Below are 14,077 nucleotides of genomic sequence, written 5' to 3'. Positions count from 1 at the left end.
CACTTCAGGGTGGAAAGGTTTATGTGGGCTGAGAGTCAGGAGGCAATGGGGAAGTTTCTCATATAGTTTGCTGAAAGAAGTTCTGAAGTGAAAGTGCCTTGCAGGTAGTTATGTTTTTAAATCATTTACGTCCTATAGGCTAGAGAGTGACTGTTTCGCAGGGCTGGTCCTAGGGCTTGTTTGTGCCTTGGAGATGGTCAACACCTTCCAGTCCAGTGGTTCTCATCCCTGCTGCACAGTAATCACCTGGGCAGGTTTTTAAACAGACTCTCATGCCTGGAGCCCACCCCAGGCCAATAGAATTTGAATCCCTGGGTGTACAGCCTGGATTTTAGAAAACGCAGGGGAGTCAGTGTGCCACCAGGTGAGGACTACTGAGCTGGTCCAGCTTTCTGCCTTTGGGCTACAGCTTCAGTGAGTATTGAGTCCTCATCCAGATGAGTGGTCATTAGAGGTCTGAGTACAGGCCCGCTGTCGGTTTCTTCTCAGGCCTTTGCCCTGGGCCGCCGCTCCTGAGGCAGCTCTCTGGCTCTGCTCTCCTGGGCCAGGCCTGGGAGTTAGGAAGCAGCAGGCCGCAAGTCCCTGCTGAGAAGTAGCTGACTCACCTTTCTTGTGAAGGGAAAGGGAAGGAATTACTTGACTGACTCACTCTTCCGGTGAAGAGAAAGGGAAGGAAAAAAAAATCCACTGATTATCTGATGGGGTAAAAAGTCAGTTTTGGAGGGCAAAAAAAAAAGACCCTGTATAATAAACTGTTGAGAAAATAAAAACTGATCTGGTTGCCATGTTATGCATCAGGCTGGGAGGACAGATACATAATGGCAGCTACAAAGAAGAGTGTTTCTCTCTAGGCCTACTCAGCTCTGAGGTGCCCCAGCCACCTCCTTCATTGAGTAGCCATTCTTTTGTACTCACTGAGAAATCACATTCTCCAAGGTTGTGGATTGCCGGGAACTTTGCTGCTTAAATGGAGAAGAAAATGGCAACCCACTCCAGTACTCTTGTCTGGAGAATTCCATGGGCAGAAGAGCCTCTCAGGCTACAGTCCATGGGATTGCAAAGAGTTGGACACAGCTGAGCGACTGTCACTCACTCACGTGCTGTTTATATCGGTAGGGTCAATATTAAGGAGGACAAACAAACACAAAAACGCAGAATGTAAGAACTGTGAGTTGAGTTTATTTAGTGTCTATTGAGGACTATAGTCTGGGAGGCAGCCTCTCAGAGAGCTCTGAAGAGGTAAGGGGGGAGGTCAGCATGTGTGTGATTTCGGCAAAGGGGTTACGTGTAATCAAGCACACATCTCAGAAGGTTGCTGCTATATGTGAGGAACAGGTATCTTAATTAATGGGTTTAGTGCTTTTCTAAGTATGGAAAGATGTAAGAATCCAGGTTCATAAAAAGTTTCTCCTGAAAAAAGTACTTAACTCCCTGAAGGGCTGTTCTACCAATCTTCCCAGAGCACAGAGTGCTCTGCCCTCAACTCCTTTCAGGGTGTGTTGAAAGTCAGTGACTGCCATGGCTAATGGCTCAATCCTTCTATTAATAGAACCAGGTGTTGAATGACCTCCTCTACTTGGCAGTAGGAATGAAACATCCTGCTTTTGATTGGTGGGTCTTTGGCACTTTGACTCAGAGAATTAATACAAGTGCAGGGCTTCAAATAAGGAGTTTCTGGACACCCCATGCCATGTTTAACTGAATTTTATAGTTTTCAAGAAACAAAACCCTCTGTTTACTTCTCAGTGCAGACCTATGTGGACGTCTTCCCCACAACCCTGCTTTGCCTTGAGCCTATTAATGTACTGTTTCGTTTAAATTTTGTTCTACCTTTTCCCAGGATTCTGCACTAACTCAGTTTTCCTCCCTGGTTTGACAAAATGCCTTATGGTTCCTCTACTCGCTGACCTCCATCATTGCAGTGAGTCAGGAAGCCTAACTTTGTCTGTCCCTGGTGGGTTGGGGGGAGGTTCTTTGGCTGATTGGGTTAGGACATTGTCATGTGTGCACATAAAGGGAGTCTCAGGCCTTTATGTATAAGTGTTTATTGAAAAGTTACATCTGGAAGGCTCTTAAGTGTCCCAAGTGTACACAACCAACCCAGAACTGTTATCTTCCTCTCCACTGAATCAATGCACTTCTTGCTTTCCTCATCCTTGTTAGTAAGCATTAGTGTCTGACTAGAAATCTGGGCATAACTTTGACTGTGTTATTCCTCATTCCCCCAGCCAGTCAACTTTGCTTATTCTCAGGACCTAGCACAGCCTTGGGCACAGAGTAGGTCTTCAGTAGCTTTCTGGTGAATGACTGAATAAACTGCAGGAGCCAGATGCAATTTCTGACCTGAACCTGCATGCCTTTGAGCTCTTGCTGATACCCTTCTCTCCTCAGTAAATTTATCCATCCGCCCATCCCAGCTCTTCTGAGAAGCTTCCTGACTCACTAGGGAGAAATAACCTGTGTCCCCAGTGCCCGTTATGATGCCTCACTTAGTTTTATAGTTATTTCTTTACTTGTCTGTCTCTCTTGATGATCTCAGCTCCTTGTGGGCTTGTTCGCTGTAGTGTTCCCTCAGCTAGTCCAATAGGGGTTGGTAGGCATGTATGGAGCAAAATGCTTTACTTAGGACCCTCTCCCAGTGGCAGTGGTGGAGAGTGATACAGCAGGGTCAGCAGGCCGGGACAGAACGAAAACAGTGACGGACCACAGGGCAAGTCAGAGGCTGGGTGTTTTCCTGGATCACCTTCAAGAAGCTGCTTCCCTTGGTCCGTTCTCCTCCGGGCCCTCCCCTCTGCTGATCCTCTTCCCTCTTTGGGCTGCTAACTGCTAATACTCTTGTCCCTTTCACATCCTACCCTCCCTTCAAGGTCCAGCCCAGGCTGCATCACTCCAGGAAGCCTCCAGAGCGTTGGCTGCTCACCAGCCCATTCATTCATGTTGTGGCTGATGTATTTATGGAACTTCTTCTAGGTGTATGACACGAGGCTAGGAGCCAAGGCACATACAGAAAGAACATCCAATAGCCCACATCCTTCAGCAGTTTATGATCGAATAATATATCAGTCTGTATTTTAATTTAAATGCATATTTTAAAAATAAAATATTACTTCTTTACATTATACATAATATAATACTGATTTTTTTTCATTTAAAAAGCAATGTAAAAGATATGGAAATAAAAATCTACCATATTCTTATTACCCAGAGGCTATCTCTCTTAACATTTTAATGTATTTTCATATAGCTTTTTAAATAATGTAATTTTGAACTTTTAATTTTGAAGCAGTTTCAGTCTTACAGACAAGTTGCAAGAATTCAATTCCACATACCCCTTGCTTAGATCCACCAGCTTTTAACATTTGTCACATTTCCTTTATCATGCTCTTTGTCTACAGGTGGTCATAAAGCCAGGAAAGATAACGAATATACATGATACTAAGAACATCTTCAATCTGTAAATAGTATAATAGTACCTGCATTTCCAGGTTTTATTGCTGCCATGTATGTCCACACAGCATTTTTTTCTCAACCTTTTGAGAGTAGATTTTATTCAGCTATCCCTTAATACTTCGTTGTAACCTTAACAACAAGGACATTCTCTTGTATCTCTGTCTTAGTCTGTTTGGGCTGTTATAATAAAAATAGTGTAGATGGGCTGCCTTATAAACAACAGAAATTAATTTCTCCCAGTTCTGAAGTCTGGGAAGTCCAGGACTAAGGCACTGGTAGACACAGTGTCTGGGGAGGGGCTGATTCTAGTCATAGACAGCTCACTGTGTTCTTACATGGTGGAAGAGGGCGAGGGGTTTCTCTGGTGTCTCTATAAGATTGTTAATGCCATTCATGAAGGCTCTGCCCTCGTATAATCAGCTCTCAAAGGCCTCATCTCCAAATATCATCACCTAGGGGTTTAGGATTCAATACATGAATTTTGAGGGGAACTAATATTCAGTTGGTAGCAATAACCAGAGTGTGGTTATTCGGGAAATTTAGCATGGATACAATCCTTTTATTACGCTGTGATCCTATTCCAATTTCATCACTGGTCTCAGCAATGTCCTTGAATGCATCTCCCCCTCTAGTCCAGGATTCAGTCAAGAATCACGCATCATGTTCAGTTGCCTTATCTCTTCAGTTTCCTTGAATGTGGGGCAGTTTTTCAGTCTTTGTCTTTACAGCACTGGCATATTTGGTGAACAAGGCCATTTATTTTACACATGCTCCTCAGTTTGGGTTTGTGTGATGTTTCCACATGGTTAGACTCAGTCCCTTCAGAATACCCTGTGAACCCTATTGGGAGCTTCTCAGAGGCACACAGAGTCCATTTGCATCTTATTGGTCCTTCTAACATGCCATCATCATTTTGGGGAGGGGCACTTTGTTCCTTTCTAGCACAACAAAATGTGCCAGTCACATCGTGTTCCTTCCCTACCTCAGCCCTGGAATCAGCCACTTCTCTAAGTCAGGGGTCCCCAACCTCTGGGATCTAATGCCTGATGATCTGAGGTGGAGCTGATGTCATAATAATAGAAATAAAGCGCACAATAAAGGTAACATGCTTGAATCATCCTGAACCATTCCCCCCCAACCCCTAGTCTGTGGAAAAATTTCTTCCATGAGAAACCAGGTCCCTGGTACCAAAAAGGTTGGGGGTCCGCTGCTCTAAGGAAACCTGGTATGTTTTATTGGGTGTCATCCTGTCTCTTTGCTACCCATTTAGTATCCATCTCACTCTGTTTATCTCCTGTTAAGTTGGAATCATGCATTTTACATGCATTTCACAAATCACAAGCTTTTTGCATGTCATAAACATTGTCCGGAACATGATGGCTGTGCCGTGTTCCATCATGTGAATGGATTGTCATTTTAACAATTCACCTTTATAAATAATGCAGCAGTGAGTATTCTCAGCACATGCCTCTGCCCACACTTCTGAACATCTGTGATTGAGCACTGTGTGTAAGTTGGGGGATGGTTTTGGCCTTTGATGTATAAAAAGTTAGAGAAGCCACCGTTTTAGTTAGCAATGGTGTGGAAGCTGGATACATCTGTGAAGGGCTGGGGCTGGAAGTGGGGGTGGAGAGGCTGCTCCAGGCAGAGGGTGCCACAGTGTGTCAGGAGACCGTGTGGTGACCCAGGTCTATTTTCAGTCTTTTTTGAGGAGGGGAAGGAGCAGAAATTGGCTTCAGGGTCTGATGTCCTAGTGAGAAGGGAAAAGAGTGGGAGTGTTCTGTTTCCGCCCTGAGTGGAGGCTGGGCTTGGAGAGCTGTGGGGCTCCAGGGAGGATTTGGGAGGGAGCCTGAGTATAGTGAGGCATGAACCGCCAGGCCAGCGTTTGCAGCTTTCCCCTTTGTCCCCTCCCTTGGTTCCCTCTCTCCTCCCCTGGAGCTTGGCTTTGCCAAACTGGCTCTGATCTGAGGGCAGAAGGCCCAGCAGCAGCGTTGCTTGGTTTCCTTTCACTGTGCTCTAACGCCTGTGGCCTGTTTAGCACAATGCCCTCCTTTTCCCAGGCCCCTGCTCAGGGGTAAGGACGGGGAGCTGGCCCTCTGTCCTGGGGCTCTGGGTGAAGGCAGGCCTGAGGGCTGCAAGCTGGGCGTCCGTGCTTGAGCTCTGCTGTGGGGAGCTTTGCCCGGTGGCAGAGCCTGTGCTGGACTTTGGGAAGAGACTCTTTCTCTGAGAGTCCTAAGGAAAGCGGAAAGGCCGTGGTGGGCAGGGCAGACTAGGAGAGGGCTGGGGACCAGGCCTCCCCTCTAGCCTTCATGCTTTGTGGTTCTCGGAGCTGCTGAAAGGCCTAGAGTTGATCTCAGGGCATTGGGAGAAGAGGGAGGAAAATGGGAAGCACATGGAAGAGATACTGGGTCAGACATGTCTTAATCGTCGTTTTGAGTTGACTTTAGAAAGCCCTAGAGCTGGGAGAACTGCCGTCAGTTCACCGAGAAGTGAGAGGCCTCATTGGCGTTCATCAACCCGTGTGAGGAGTCCTGGTGGCCGTGGGACCCTGACAGTAAGGGTGAGCTGTGGGTGGGTTCCCCACTGCCTAGAGAAAGGGGTACAGCAACTGATCCACTCTCCTCTCCCACCCCTTCTCCAGACATCCTTCTTTGGTCGCTTCAGGCACTTCTTGGACATCATCGACCCTCGCACACTCTTTGTCACTGAGGTGAGTAGTGGCTGTCACTCTCAATGGATGCCCCTTGGCCTTTATACCTTGTGACTTTGGAAGATCCGCAGGTCATCATTATCTCATTTCATCTGGATCTCACAACATCCCTTCAAGGTAGATATGTCATTATTATTATTGCAAACTTCGATAAAATGATTATGGATTATGTGCTCATTACAAAAATTCAAACAAAAAGGATCCTTCGTGCCCTCTCCCTATTCAGTTCCCTCTTCTGATAGGTAAGACTGCGATTAAGGTATACTTTATATTTTATATGTGAACAATCCTATGAGTTTTGACAGACATATCGAGTGGCCACAATGACATATTCATAATGAAGGTGGAGAACATTTCTGTCATCCTACAATACTCCTCATGACCATTTATAATCCATCTCCCAACCCCCTGCTGAGCCCCTGGCAACCATTCGTCAGTCTTCTGTTCTTGTTGTTTTGCTGTTTCTATAATGTCATGTAAGTGAAGCCCTACAGTCTGTAGCCTTGTGTGTCTGGCTTCTTTCCCTTAACGTGGTGCTTTTGAGGTTCATCTGTGTCGTTGCATGTATCAGTACTTCATCCCTTCTTACTGCTGAGCAGCATTCCATTGAAAGGATGTTCCAGAACTTGTTTCTTCTATCCATTTGTTGATGAACACATGGGCTGTTTCCATTTTCTGATTATTATGAATAAAATTGCTCTGAGCATTCTTTGTGTGGACATATGCTTTCATTTCTCTTGAGTGAATAACTAGGATTGGGGTTGCTGGCTCATATGGTAAGTATATGTTTAACTTCATAGGAAGCTGCCGAACTGTTGTTTAAGGATTACTGTCCATTTTACATTCTCATCCACAATGTTCCAGTCGCTCCACATCCTCACTAATCCTTGATATTGTCAAATTTAAATGTACTGTCAGATTTCTTTGAGCCATTCCAAGAAGTGTGTCTTTATATCCTTTGTATTGTATTTACAAATGTTTATAGGAATGCATGCACATATAATGTAGTGAATATTTATTAAGCACTTTCTGTGAGCAAAGCAGTGTCATAAACATTTTACATGTATTAGCTTGTCAGGTTAACTCAAAACAACCCTTTGAGGTAGATTCTATTTTAAGTTCCATTTTCCAGATGAGGAAACAGACAGAAAGAAGTTAAGTCTCAGGCACATGGTGCTGGCCAGTGATGGAGCCAGGGTATGAACCCAGGTAAGCTTGTCTCCAGAACACTTATTTTTGGCCACTTTGCAGGTAACTCAAGTTTAGGGAGCTCTCTGAAGCTGGAAGAAGGCCTGAACTCCCCGCCCCTGGGTCCCCACATACCCTGACAGAAGTCATTGAGCCTCTGAGTCAGCCCCCTGAGTAGGCAGCACTTCTCTGCTCACTTTTGTGCTGAGCATTGGCTTGCTTCAGCTCTGGGAAGAAAAAGAAGCACAAGGCCTGCTAGGCACCTGGCCCTAGAACCATCTCCATCTCTCCAGCCCCATTGTGCCTGGGAGAGAAGCCCAGTTGCAGGAAATGTGGGGATTCCCCTGATATGTGATTTCCTGTTGCAGCTCAGGAAGGATGAAGGACTCTAGTTTTTAACTGGCTGACCTTATTTCTGAGTATAGTGCCTCTGAAGGGCAAGGCTATTGTACTTCTGGGCCCTGTCTGGACTCTCCTAAGGAGTAATCAATGCGATTACATAAAAATTTGAAGGGGCACCAAACTAGAGAAACTACTTACCTAGCCTAGGTTATGTGTCTTTCTTGAAAACTCTGGAATGGTGCCCAACTAGGTAGAATGTGACAAAAATCCCAACATAAATGCCTCCTGCTTGATGGAGGAGGCAGCAGAGATGAATGCTTATTTCAAAAGATGGAGGTGCTAATGGTGGACTTGAAGGCAGCACATTGAGGGATGGTGGAGGGAGTCTTGGGCAGTCTGGACGTATGTCAGTGCTCCCCCCAGTTACCATGAGCAGGCAGGGGCTTTGGGGGCAGCTGGGCAGCTGCTGCTTGTGCTGGGGGCTCACAGCTCCTCCTCTCCAGTCCACACTCCTCTCATCCCCAGACCATTTCATGTTACTACTGTCATCCTCTACCACATTTTTTCTTCTACTCTTGCATTTTGAAAGACCTCAGCATCTTTCTACATTACTAAGCCATCTTTTGCCTATTTCCCTGTGAGTAAATTTAAAAATCTCATACTTTTTTTTTTTTTTTACCATTAATTGAAATGTCAAAGACTCTTAACTATTTAATGACCAGAAAATAACCAATGCAACAGTCAGTTAAAAATACTTTTCAAATTTCTGTTTCTTCTCCTCATCAAGGGTGCCAACAGGCTTCCTGGAAAGATCTACACATTTTCCTACTGCATCCCAGTTGGGGACTGTTTCCAGTACTACTTGCCTTTTGGAAATTTTCTGCCCATAGAAGATCTTCTAGGCCCTAAAAAATCCGAAAGGGCCATGAGTGGGCCTTTCTGTCCCTCCCTGGTTCCAATCCAGGCAAGTAGCTTGGCAAGGCCATCTGCCTGGAAGCGATGGTAATTAGAAGCACCAAGAGGAAAGAATCTCTTACCTGAGCCCCTCTCCAGCAACTATCAGGAGGGCCAGATTTCCCCTGCTGCTGGGCTCAGCCCAAGACCATGGCTTATGCCCACAAAGCACTGTCTCTCTCCCAGAGTCCTAGGCGTTGTTCTGGGAGGGAGCGTGGGGTGATGGCTGCCCAGACGGAGGAGATCTGGATAGGCTGGTTCACCTGTGTGAGAGGAGAGTGGAGGACGTGAGAGGTGGCTCTGGAAGCCAGAGTTTCCTGAGGTGGAAAGATGCTGTGCAGCTGGAGCCTTCTGGTGACCCAGTTCTGAGGGGCAGTAGCTGAGTCAATGGATAGACTCATCCTGAGAGAATTTTGCAGCTATTGTTTGTAATTTATAACTGACAGAGCTTTAAAAAGATTCCGACCCTTGTGTGTGTAATGAGGTGGAGCAAATTTTATTCACCATAATTTCTCTTAGGAAGAAGGCTGTCTTTGTTCTAAGAATGTCTTGAACAAGGCTTCAGAGAGGAAGGAGGTTGCCTGCTTGACAGAAGAGGAAGAATTGTGCTTTTCTGATCCTCCTAAGAGGGAGGAGAGAGAAGGAACAAGAGGGGAAAACAGTGGGAAGGAGAGCAAGTAACCATGAAGAACTGAAAGGCCAGTGTCTGGGGGCTCTTTTGAGATTGGTCATGCATGCTGTGAAAGTTGCTGTTCCTTCCACTATCATTCCTATTATATTGTCATAAAATCTGCCTGGTTCCTGAAGTCTCTGCAACAGTTCATTCTTTAAAGGGATCTTGAGGGGCCGGGAGTCTACTCTCGGTGCTGTGTGTGCCCAGTTGGGCCAGAGGAAGGAAACCACCGGGACCTGGCAGAAGCCCTAGCTTCATCCTTTCATATAGGTCATGGAATTAGATCTAGATCTCTAAGGAAAAGGCTGTACCGGCTGACATCTAAGTTACTTTAAATCATGAACTGAATATGAGAGGAGTTTGCTATTCTGAATTCAGTAATTATTTAAGAGAATGAATGTTTGGCAGATCATCATTCTGAAGGACGTGGAAAACCAACTGAAGCAGTGTAAATTGCACAAACTCATGACTAGTATTTGTGAAGTAATCTGAAACTGTTTTGGGTGTATTGTAGGACAGAGTAAATCATTACGCTGATACTGGGAACCAGGGTTCTCACCGCAGGAGTAGGGAGATACAAATATGAAGTAGAGAAAAAGACAAAAACTACATTATGTTGTATTTGAATTGGAGGTGTCAATGTGGACTCATGATTTATGCACATATACATTCATATACTTACATTTATATTTCTCAGTTTTCAGACTCTGCTCAATGAAAGGGCCTAGAAGCAATGCCACCCCAGTAACAATGGACACACTTAGCACTCAGATCTTTGTTTCTAAATGACATTACTTACTAAAGGCACCCAGGGCTTCTTGGAGAGTTTGCCAAATCCACACCTGAGGCCAAGAGCATTGCTACAGAAAGTAAGAAAATGTTTCTAGAATGATGGAGACACAGGAACAGGAAGTGGCTGAGTCCCACTAGCCACGTTTGGGACAATTTGAACATTAGGAAGAAGAAAAACAATGGATTATAATACATTGATAAGAAGAATCCATGAGTCCATAGCAAAAACAAAAATATGAGAGAGGGAAGCTCTTATTCTCAGAAGAATGTCAGCTAATAAATGTTGAAGGACATAAACATTATGTAGTCCTCAGTGAAATAGCTGATTTCAACCAGGATCATTAATACATGCTATTTTCATAGAATAAAATGTTGTTGTAAAACAGGGTATTCTTAGTCTTTTAGGTAAGTATCGCCTCCAAATTTTGCTTAGCAATTACTAAGGGAAAAAGGTACTTTTACAATGGTGAGCTTGGAGAACACTCCTTTAACCAGGTGACCAATGAAAACAATTGACATTATGTGCCTCTTGATGTGATGTGATTCTGGTAGTAATCTCTAAATACTGGAACATATGAAAGTGTAAAAAAGAAAATAAAAACTGCTCATTATCTCTCCTGCAAGAAATAATCACAATTATCATTCTAGTGTATATATCTGTACAAAATTAGGATGGTTTATATAATGTGTACATATATGCTGCTGCTGCTGCTAAGTCGCTTCAGTCGTGTCCGACTCTGTGCGACCCCACAGACGGCAGCCCACCAGGCTCCACCGTCCCTGGGATTCTCCAGGCAAGAATACTGGAGTGGGTTGCCATTTCCTTCTCCAGTGCATGAAAGGGAAAAGTGAAAGTGAAGTCGCTCAGTAGTATCCGACTCTTAGCGACCCCCTGGACTGTAGCCTACCAGGCTCCTCCATCCATGGGATTTTCCAGGCAAGAGTACTGGAGTGGGGTGCCATTGCCTTCTCCGGTGTACATATATATGTGTATCTGTATCTTACTCTTTCTCTCTATCGATGGTCCCTGACTTCAGTCTACAATTTATGGTCTTTATGATGGTGTGAAAGCAGTATGCATTCAGTAGAAATCATGGTTCCAATTTTGAATTTTGATTATATCCTGGGCTAGTGATATACAGTACAATACTCTGTTGCAATGCTGGGCTACGACAGCCACAGGTCCCAGTCAGCCACGTGATCACAAGTGAAACTACCGATACACTTGAAAGTGAAGTGAAAGTGAAGTGGCTCAGTCGTGTCCGACTCTTTGCGACCCCATGGACTTGTAGCCCACCAGGCTCCTCCATCCATGGAATTTTCTGGGCAAGAGTACTGGAGTGGGTTGCTATTTCCTTCTCCAGGGGATCTTCCCAACCCGGGGATCGAACCCGGGTCTCCCGCATTGCGGGCAGACGCTTTACCGTCTGAGCCACCAGGGAATCCCGATACACTTAGAACCATTCTATACCCGCACAACTATTCTGTTTTTCACTTTCAGTATAGTATTCAATGAGTTACATGAGATAGTCAATATTTTATTATAAAATAGCCTCTGCATTAGATGATTTTGCCCAACTGTAGGCTAATGTTAGTGTTCTGAGCATGTGTAAGGAAGGCCAGGCTAAGCCATGATATTCAGTAGGTTAGGTGTGTTAAATGTATTTTCAACTTAAGATATGATATTTTCACTTACAGTGAAATTTTTATGATGGGATGAACCCCATCATAAGTCAAGGAAGATCTCTCTCTGTATATATTGTGTATATATATGTAAATATATATTTAAAATCATATGTGACATATGTATACATGATATATATTGTTTTTTCCATATAGCATATCTTGAGCATTTTTCCTCGTCATTAAATGTTATTTCAAAGTGTGTTTAGTAACTACATAGTAATCCATAGTGATTATTCTAAAACTTAATCATCTTCTCTATTGACCATTTGGGTGGTTTCAAGTCTTTTGCCATTATAAATAATATGGTGATAAATATCCTTGTACATATATCTCCCTATATTTCTCTTTATTTCCTTCGGGTAAATTCCTAGAAGTGGAATTTCTGAATGAAAGGCATTTTAAGGCTTTTGATATATATTTCCAAATTGCCCTGCAAATTATACCAACCTGTACCAAGACTATCAGTTTATGTTCTCAATAGTAGTAAGAATATCCACTTAAATGCATTCTAGACAGCATCAGGTAGTCTAATTTTAAATTTAAAATTTTCCAAATTTCAGTACCCTTATACACTTCAGGTTTTTGCCCATCTGTATACATTTTTGGCATACTTATTACATTGAACAGAGACTTTTTATTTACTTTTTTCATATATTTCCAAGTCTTTATAATTTTAGGAAGTCAAGTCTTTTAGTATAAATATCCTTCTCTATTAGGCTTTTAGGTCTAACAGATAGGTTGTTTCCTACTGTTTTCTTTCCTGCCAAAAATAGTCTTAGGCAAATTATTTTTCATTTTTGACAAATTTATTTTTTAGAAAAAAATTCCCAAAAGTAGGGTGTCCAGGATGTAGACCATGATTGTTTTTATAGTTCTTAGGCGTAGCTGGACAGATTTATTTTCTAAAGGGCTATACCACCTGTCATTCTGCCAGAATTAACTCACATTCAGTGTGCTGAAGGTGACCAGAGGATGGCCACAGGGAGACGTGTGTGCCTGGTTTCCCCTTCTCTTGGGCCTCCCAGAGGTAGCTTGTGGTTGAGCTAGGAAACAACCTCAGCGCAGATGACCCTGTGGGTCCCAGGATTGCTGGGAAGGAACAAGAAAGGCTTAGGAAAGCCAAGGGAGGATGAGAGAAGGGCTTGAGATGCTGCCTGCACAAAGCCTTGGCCCCCAAATTCCACCGTCTGAGAGCCAGAAAGGAATGGCTGAAGATGTTGCAGACAAGGTAAGAATGCACAGACCTGCCCTTGGCTGATTCAGGACTGGTGCAGGTGAGAGAAATCAGATACTTGAGGGATCAAGGCAGGCCATGACGTAACCTGCAGGCCCTGCCCCCCTGTCCCTACCACCAGCTCTGTTCCCTCATGCACACCAGCCCCACTCCCCACATTCATTTTCCCCCTGACCATTGACACTTCTTTTTCCTTTCTCTTTCTTTCCTTTCCTTCCTTTCTCTCTCCTTCTCTCCTTCCCTCCCTCCCTTCTCCCCCCCACTATTTTAAGTGGGGCTCCTGTATTTTGATTGCCTGAAATGCCCATATTTCAATTGTACCCACTTTTGCTAAAGACACTCTGCAATTTTCTCTGTGTCGACTGGGCTTGCCTTTGAATGAGAATAAAGAAGGCCCTTCCCTTTCTTATGTGGGGTACCTGGCTCTCGTTGACGTTGGCTTTTCAGCATGCAAGCATTGCTATGGTTTCTCTGGGAGACCATCCCTCTTTCAATTACTGACCATCCTAAGGACAGGAGGCTCTTCCATGCTCATCTCTCATGGAAATGGCCCAGAGCTGGGAATGAAGGGACTTGAGATTCCTAGGTGACACCTACCCGCTCTGTGACCCTGGGCACCAAAATGCCCTTCCTGCTCGGACCCAAGCTGTCTCAGAGAAAGGAATGTCCACATGGTTCAGCAGACACTCACAGAGGGGTACTGTCATCCACATCCTGTGTGAACAGGGCATGGTCTCTTGGCACCCCAGGATTCAGTAAAACCAGCATTGCTGTGAAGGGCCTCTGGGCTGCTGCTTTGGAACCTGGTCCCTAACCCTGATTATACCCTTCACCTCTCTTCCCAGCAGCCTCAGTCCCTCATTTTTATCAAATGCTCATTATGTGTGGCCCTGTGCTGGTGATGGACTGGGGTAGGTGTGCCCTGCATTTCGGCCAACATAACCTACAACCAGTCTCCTGCTCCCTGCACCTTACAGTCTCTGACAGATAACATGGACACGTGGTGGTAAGTGATCACGGACCTCAAAGAGGTGCAAACCAAATGCTG

At 44.5% G+C, this 14,077-nt stretch overlaps 1 protein-coding gene across 18 annotated transcripts in view; it reads left to right on the top strand.

The window, feature by feature from the left end:
• Positions 1 to 14,077, top strand: part of SFXN5 (sideroflexin 5) — a 122,952-nt gene that overhangs the window by 4,876 nt on the left and 103,999 nt on the right. For 15 of the 18 annotated variants that reach the window (XR_014051484.1, XR_014051483.1, XR_014051482.1 and 12 more), the window contains exon 2: positions 6,092 to 6,160. The exons of 1 other annotated variant lie outside the window; for it this stretch is intronic. Coding sequence is in view for 11 of the 17 variants with exons in the window: in XM_081483006.1 (XP_081339132.1) it covers positions 6,092 to 6,160 (69 nt within the window). In the remaining 6 variants the exon portion in view is untranslated. Of the gene's footprint in view, positions 1 to 6,091; positions 6,278 to 14,077 lie in introns of all 18 variants that reach the window. 2 more of the 18 variants (XM_081483005.1, XM_081483001.1) reach the window with 1 other exon arrangement.

The sequence above is a fragment of the Giraffa tippelskirchi genome, chromosome 4 (assembly GCF_054371585.1).
Source record: "Giraffa tippelskirchi isolate mGirTip1 chromosome 4, T2T-mGirTip1v1.2.pri, whole genome shotgun sequence".
Classification (NCBI taxonomy): domain Eukaryota; kingdom Metazoa; phylum Chordata; class Mammalia; order Artiodactyla; family Giraffidae; genus Giraffa; species Giraffa tippelskirchi.
Note: the sequence above shows the minus strand (reverse complement) of the source record. Positions and strands in the feature narration are given on the sequence as shown.